Source organism: Pyrus communis, chromosome 4, assembly GCF_041283825.1.
Source record: "Pyrus communis isolate YQ-2024b chromosome 4, ASM4128382v1, whole genome shotgun sequence".
Classification (NCBI taxonomy): domain Eukaryota; kingdom Viridiplantae; phylum Streptophyta; class Magnoliopsida; order Rosales; family Rosaceae; genus Pyrus; species Pyrus communis.
Window position 1 is genome coordinate 23,314,535 of NC_142568.1, and position 7,987 is coordinate 23,322,521.

A 7,987-nucleotide genomic window follows, 5' to 3' on the forward strand; every position below is an offset into this window, starting at 1 on the left:
GGCCCTGTCCCTGCTTCTCATACTCCAAAACCTTCACTATTAACCCACGATCAGAAAGCTAAGAAAGCTAATGATCATAAAAAACCCATGTCAGAGGTTCAGAAACAGGCTACCAACGATGGATTTTCTGCTTACATTAAACGCACAAAGATGAAAATCAGAACTCGGACGAATTTGGGCGGTTGGAATAGGAGTGCCTCTAACTCCAATTTAGATGATGTACATGTACATGTTGCAAAGAATGAGGATCATACCAGGGACATATTTTCAGAGTACATCAATCGTGTCAAGATTAAGATCAGAAAGACGACGACTGGTTTTGGAAGCAGCAGAAAGAGTTTCAAAGGAGAGCACGTACGAGAAACTGGGTAGCCTTGATCAGTAGAAAATGTTGATGAATCCTGGTATTAAATGTTGGTATTCCCCCAATAATTTGTTGTGAATTTGGTTTGTCAAAGTTGAGAATGAAAAAGTTATTCCTGGGAAATAGCTTCTTCAGCTCAGTTGTCTTGTACTATATATATACACTATAGTTTGTGTTCATTAGGGTTACCGGAGGCTTGATTTCTCAAATTCTCTCTGAATCTTACCCGTTTTCGGTTTAATGGACATGTTTTGTTGTGTACTTGTCTGATTTAATTGGTCGAGTTTTAAAATATTTTTCTCTTTATTTTGCATGCTTAATTTCATGCAACTAATCAAAATAATCAAATACAAAGTAATTTAAGGACTTTGACACGAGTGCGTAGCAACTTTATTGAAAAAAAAAAAAGTAAACTTCTTTAGCTGATGAACAAGGAAGAAATAGCTAATGAACCTAAAAATTAAACAGAATTTATGTGCTAGCAAATCATAGAGAAGCTAGCTAGCGAGGATTTTGAAATCAATGGTCACAGAACCTCATGAACTGAGGAGCGCCTGGTGTTTGTAGAGGGTACCATTTGTAAAGCCTCGTATTTTCAAGTGTGCATTCAACTTCCTCACTCATCCCTTCCACTTTTCGCCTGTGGAATTCCTCTTCCTCCTGCATGCATCTCTCCTTTTTGCCTACTTCCTCCTTGACAAACTCCGTACAGGAAGCCATCCTTTCGGCCTGCAGATAACTCCTCATATTCAATCATCTCATCCGCTATCCTTTCGGACAATGCCAGTAAATTCTAAAGCTCTGATTGGAACTCGGCTGTTCGATTGCTGACATAGGCTTATGAAGTTGTGAACCGTTTGATGACTTAGGAGATGAACGGTTCTGATTTTGACTTGGAAGAAAGTAGCTAACTAGTATTTCCATTTCTATATACGATTGGGACTAATTTTCATGGTTTGTTGCATCCACTACGAACTTCTCATATCGGTAGGTGCAGCAAATTTTGATTGGAAAATTGAAGTTCTTTAATCTTTGAGCACGTACGTAGAATACCAGCCTTAGACGGCCATATATCCATGGGTAACTACCAGACTATAATACCAATATTTTCATCATATATAATAGGCATAAAATAATAGGGTATGTGGCTAGAGATTTTATATTTAATTAAACGCTTACATATTTTCTAAATATTAAGGAATGAAATCGAATTATTAGTAGCTAGAGTTGAACCTTGTCATATATTTTAGTAGGTAATCCAAGGCCAGTATTATATTGAGAATAAGCAACATTAATACAGGTGATCCATGAAAATCCCTGTTGATTTCTATATAGATGTACAGGTGATCCATGACGATCCATGTTGATTTCTATATGGATTTAGCCATCAATACAAATCTATCACCTTCTACTCCCGTTTATATTGCATGTATCTTTGCAACCAATCTCATCGCACATCTTCTTCTCTCTCTCGCTCTCTCTCTCTCGTTCTCTCTCTCTTTCTCTCTCTCTCTCTCTCTCTCTCTCTCATGGCACCTATGAGTTATTCAACCTTTGGTGCAGTGACTATTCTTTTCGTTTTTCTTGTATTCCAATCATCATCAGCAAGTATCAATGGAGGGTTCAGCGTCAAACTTATACACCGAGACTCACTGAGTTCACCCTTCTACAAAACTCATCCAAAGAGCTTAAACAAAGCCTTTCGACGTTCCATGAGACAGACATTCTATCCAAACAGCGCACAATCACAAATAACAGCTGACAATGGGCACTACCTTTTTAAGCTCTCCATCGGAAACCCGCCATTGGATGTTTATGGCATTGCTGATACAGGCAGTGACCTAATATGGACACAATGCGCACCATGTCCCGGCTGCTACAAGCAGATTAATCCGTTATTCGACCCAACAAAGTCGTCAACGTATAAAGACCTTTCTTGTTACGCACAAGAATGTCAAACAATTGGCACTATTACATGTTCACTTCGACACGCTTGCAATTACACTTATGCGTACGGAAGTGCTGCTGTAACCCAAGGGATCCTATCGAAAGAGACGATTACCATAACATCCACCTCAGGGAATGCTACTTCTCTGGAAAATATTGTGTTTGGTTGCGGACATAACAATACTGGGACTTTTAACGAGAATGAAATGGGTATCATTGGCCTTGGAGGAGGGGACCTATCCCTTGTTTCCCAATTGAGTCCCCTTGTTGGAGGCAAAAAATTCTCATTCTGTTTGGTGCCATTTCACACTGATCCTAGCATTGAAAGTAAGATCAGTTTTGGGGAGGGTAGTGAAGTATTTGGAGACGGTGTGGTTTCGACGCCTTTGGTCACCAAAGAAGACAAGACTCCATATTTTGTAACCCTAAAAGGGATTAGTGTTGGAAATAAGTTTGTGCCTTTTAATTCATCGGGCGAAGTTTCTAAAGGCAACATGTTCATGGACACCGGCACGCCTCCAACCCTAATTCCACAAGATTTTTATGACCGTTTGGTGGCGGAAGTAAGGAGTCAGATTCCGATGACGCCAATTGGTGATGATCCAAGTTTGGGAACTCAGCTTTGCTACAAGAGCAAGACTAATCTGAAAGGGCCAATATTGACTGTGCACTTTGAGGGTGCTGATGTGAAGTTAACAACAATACAAACATTTGTTCCACCAAAAGATGAGGTTTTCTGCTTTGCAATGCAAACTGTTCCTTGGGATGTCGGTATTTATGGTGGATTTGCTCAGTCAAATTTCTTGATTGGTTATGACCTGGAAACAATGGTGGCATTTTTCAAGCCAACTGACTGTACGAAACATCAATAGATAAGTTAAATTACATAATAATAAAGGTTCTTTGACCACGATCGTTATCTAGTATTTCATGTTTCGTTTAGTTCTCGTTTTAAATTGGGTGTAGTCAAGGAGAAATTCTTGGGTTCGGCCACTTGTGCCATGTCACCAGTTCGGCCATTCTCACAAAAGAGGAAAATCTTTGTATATGATCTCACCCAACTCCACATTTCTCCCACTTGTTTGAGTCTTCTGCCCTATACGGGCATCTGCTCACAAGAATCTCTCTTATTAAGTGCCCTACAAAAAGAGCTGAGATACGAGCCAACATGTACAACAACAATCAAACCTTATCCTACTAAGTAAGGTCAGATGTATGAATCTTAAAACACCACTGCACTAGAGTTTGCACCAAATCTTCCGTTAACCCCAAGTACTCCAACATGTGTTAACAATATTTAACACTGCAAGACTTATTGTGCGTTGCCCCCATTGACACGGCAAAATCTCAAGTGTAACCAATGATAAAAACATCATGATCTCACAATCAACATTGAAAATTATTGGCGCTAGTAACATTCATATTATGACTGCAGATAATAAGCCTTGAGGCACATAAACTTGTACGAAATACAGCATCAACTAGCAAAGACTACATAACTAATTACCGATTTAATAGCAAAGATTACATAAATAATCACAAAGCGAAAATTCCTTTTTAAACAAACGAGGGACGGACTCAGATTGCACACTAATAGCCAAGTAGTGACACAATCTATATGGGAGCCGCACAAGTCGTCCTAAAGTGGCCGGTTTGATTGCACCGACTACAATGCACAACTCGCTTCACACGGCCACGGTCTTCTGCTCGAACACGCTTCTTTCGCGGTCGTCCTGGTGGGCGGAGTGACTTAGGTGGGTTGATTAGAACATCAGCAGCCATGCTCGCATTTGGATCTCCCTCGGATAACTCCTTCCAGAGGGACTTGTCTGGAATAGGATGTATTGTTTGTGAGTATGTCTTCCGATAGGTTGTGACTGTGAAGCAGCTCTCGGTAAACCGATTGACTTGCTGCCGGCAAGATTTAAGTGCGGCAACGGCATGTGCACATGGCAAACCATAAAGCTGCCAGCCCCGACAAAGGCAGCAACGGTTTCGAATGTCCACTATGTTCGTCCCTTCATGGGATATAACTTCAAATTCAGCCTCGTTAGCACGAAGGACCTGATAAGTACGTGCACGCTCTTCAGCCTCCGCGACACGCCTCTCTGCACTGGGCACAAGAATCGATGTCCACTGCATACTGACCTCTCGACGCTCATTGAACCAAGTCATCAGCTGCCTTCTGATAAATTCCATCATCTGAATGATTGGAAGCCCCGACGCCTCCAATATCCAAGTATTTAGAGATTCAACTATGTTAGCTGTCAAATGCCCAAACCTTGTTCCCTCAAAATAAGCAGTAGCCCACAAGCGAGGTGGAATTCGCCTAATCCAAAATGCAGCATCTTGTGATATCTCTTCAATCTCCAAAATTTTTGCTTCAAATTCTATAACAGTGAGAACCTGAGCAGCCTCCCATAAAAGATTAACAAGCATTGTATTGTTAAACTCTTTGCGGAAGCTATCAATCAAGTGGCGCATGCAAAATCCATGAAAAGCAGTAGGAAAGTTTGCTTCAACTCCATCTACAATGCCCTTCTGCCTGTCTGATAAAATTGTAAGCCTAGGCATGTTTTCTGTATTAATCTCAAGCAGATTATGAAGTTCAGAAAGAAACCACATCCAGTTATCATCATTCTCTTCAGCAACAACCCCGAAAGCCAAAGGAAAGAGAGCACCATCACCATCAAAACCGGTCGCAAGAAGCAAAGTTCCCAGATACTTACTTTTCAAATATGTCCTATCAAGTCCAAGGAGGGGCCGACAAGCATTCAGGAAACCATAAATTGATGCCTGAAATGATATGAAGAGGCGCTGGAAGCTGTTATCATTCGGGCATGCATAAACAGATGCAATACTCCCTGGGTTTGTCCGCTTAAGCTGTTCACAATATTGTGGAAGCAATCGATACCCTTCTTCAAAGGATCCACGCATTGCAGCCATGATACGCTCCTTGCCTCGCCAAGCTTGCTTGTATGATAAGGTGATACCGTGAACTCGGTGAATCTCCTCCAGTATCTCCTTTGGCTTGTAATTAGGGTTCTCTCTAAGCCGTTGCTCCACAGAATTTGCAACCCATTGAACTGAGGCTTGCTGATGGCCAAGATGGGAAATTCCTCCACATGTATGATTCTCATGGATGGTCCTGATTGTGAAAGTTGGAACTCCGGGAAGCTTTGCAGCATGAATACGCCATGGGCATCCCTCAGTGGCACATTTAGCAGTGAAGCGAGTTTTGTCAGATTTAATAGTCTGCATTTCAAAGTGTAAGGCAATAGCTGTATCCCTCAATGCTCTCCGGCAGCTCTTGACATCAGGGAACTCTTGCCCGACTGACAATTCATAATTGGGATTTACAAGCGCCATACGGGCCTGAATCACAGGACTGGGGCTGAGTGCAACTGCAAAATCAGATTCCTGGATACTCAAACCATGGGCAGATTCTATCCCCATTTCATTATTTTGATCCATAGACAGTTCCATATTTTCATCAAGTTCTTGGTTCTCTGAGACAGCCAATTCATTGTTCTCTAAGACCATATTATGGTTCTGAGTAGAAAGAGGCATTTCATGGTCATCATGATTAGGTTTCTGATCCACACCTAACTCATTATCATGCCCATAGCTGTGATCATCGTTCCCTTCTTGGTCATGGCTTCCTAAACCCAATTCATGATCAGCATGCCCTAAACCCAATTCATGGTCGTGGGCCTGTCCCAATTCAAAATCATGATTTTGCCCAAGGCCTATGTTATGATTGTGGCCCAGTACTTGCTGATTCTGCCCAAGTGCTAAATTGTGACTTTGCCCAAGCATCAAATCGTGGTTAGCCATTGAAGAAGTCAATCACACTGTATTAAGTATAACAAAGACGGCAACAGCTTCGCAGCCTCCCAAAGATACAACCAATTTATAATTGGAAGCACTGCCTTTCAAACTGTACTAAAGCATGCCTACAAAGCACTATAACTACGGTCAGTAATGAATCACATACCTCTATCGCATCAAGCATCTACTCTAAATCCACACACATCTCCATCACAAGACGATATTACAATAAATTTGGAAAATATAAATACACACTTAGCAAGACAAACACTCAGCAATTTCTATACATGCTTGCACTTCTAAAACCTGCATGCCTCCAAAACAGTAACCAGCTAAAACCGTGACCAGAAACAATGTAATTGAAAACACAAAGATGCCAAGAGAAACGAGAGGGGGAAGAGAAAGAGTGCAAGAGAGGAAAGCAAGTAGAAGAAACTTATATATTTGTGCGCCAATTGTCTTATAATACCACAAAATATACACACACACACAACCCAAGCTATATTCTAAAAACTGCAAAATAGTACATCCACAACTTTGAAACAAAAAAGTGCCACGACATTTTACTTTGAAACATTTAAAACATCAGCTGTGGCTGTTGGGGATCAAAACCAATCAAATAAAACAAGTATCTCATCTGCTTGTGCTGTGAAAAGTATGAAAACAAAGGAAATCGAAAAGTCTAACCAAGCCCTGCACATTCAGATCTCTTACAGCATAAGCATCACTCGGGCGGCTCACCAATACCATGGCCATTAACTAAACCGAGCTTGCATTCTTTAAAACCAAAACATAATTTCAGCATAAAAATCCATACTTTTTACTCACCTGTTCTTCGAAAAAAAATTTCGATCCACTGAAAATAAGTACTCTAATTCAGTACCTCCTGCTTCTTACAAAAGCAAAAACCACAGAATGAACACATTTATTTTTTCAATCATCATGGACATCAAAGCCAAAGCAATAATCTTTCAACCAAAAAACAATCGTTAACCCCAAATTAACAGCAAAACAAGCTAAATTAACACAACCCATTAAAGAGCCACTCAAGAAATAAACGATCATATTCATTAAACTTTCAAAATTGAAAATACTCCAAACAACACAGACCCAATTAACTAAAAGCTCTCAACAGTGGAAAATCAAACAAAAGGGTACCTGAAATTTCCGAAAACCCTAGTTCCAGACCCAATTAAATCCTACAAATTCATCTTCAAAATCGACCCAATCAACAAAACCACGAACTGGGTACTGCTGAAAACACCAAGAATCCAAGTCCCGAGGCGATGGAAGACGGATAGAGCTCGAAAGTCGAGGTCTTGGAATTGCAGGAAGAAGAGGGACGGAGAGTGCAGAAAAGAAAGGGGCAAAAAACAGCGACAGTTTGAAAAGATGGAGTGGAAGGAAATTGGCGGGTAAATTGCGAAGAAAATCGTGAAGGGCAAGAAGGAGACGAAGAGAGATTGGGAATTACAGGGGCAGAAGAGGCAGTGTATGTTTAGGGTTGAGAAGGGAAATACAGGTACGATGGAATTGAGAAAAAAGAGGGCATTTAGGTCAAAGAAATTGGGAATTGATTTTTGGAATTACTGTTTTGCCCTAATTGGTTTATGGAGGATTTGCCTTTTACGGAAACGTCGGAAAGGCAAGCACACTCTCAAGAAAAATAAAGTAATTGTTGCAGTGTGAACGCGTACTCAATATAAACATTTGAAAACGTTATCGACATGATATATCGAATCACATGTACGGTCAAATAATTTGTACAAGCGGGTTATTAAGTGGTGTGATAGCACTTAAGGAGCTTATTGTAATATTTGATTTGTATAAATACGACAATTGATA

General features: G+C 40.6%; 1 protein-coding gene and 1 pseudogene across 2 annotated transcripts; one reads left to right on the top strand and one right to left on the bottom strand.

Moving 5' to 3' along the window:
- Positions 1-1,859: 1,859 nt before the first annotated feature.
- On the top strand, positions 1,860-3,446 carry LOC137722208 (aspartic proteinase CDR1 pseudogene; annotated as a pseudogene).
- Positions 3,447-3,703: 257 nt separating this feature from the next.
- LOC137722982 (uncharacterized) lies at positions 3,704-7,846 on the bottom strand. Of its 2 annotated transcripts, none has more exons than XM_068462123.2 (2): positions 7,301-7,846; positions 3,704-6,267 (listed from the first exon to the last, which is right to left on the bottom strand). In XM_068462123.2, the coding sequence occupies exon 2, from the start codon at positions 6,146-6,148 to the stop codon at positions 3,926-3,928; it is 2,223 nt and encodes a 740-aa protein (XP_068318224.1). In that variant the 5' UTR covers positions 6,149-6,267; positions 7,301-7,846; the 3' UTR covers positions 3,704-3,925. The 2 variants fall into 2 exon arrangements, with proteins under 2 accessions (XP_068318224.1, XP_068318223.1); XM_068462122.2 differs by having other exon boundaries at positions 3,704-6,277; positions 7,301-7,841.
- Between the last annotated feature and the right edge of the window lie 141 nt (positions 7,847-7,987).

Bases quoted from the DNA above. Each gene is read 5' to 3' on its own strand.
- LOC137722982 (XM_068462123.2), bottom strand. From the start codon at position 6,148: ATGGCTAACCACGATTTGATGCTTGGGCAAAGTCACAATTTAGCACTT.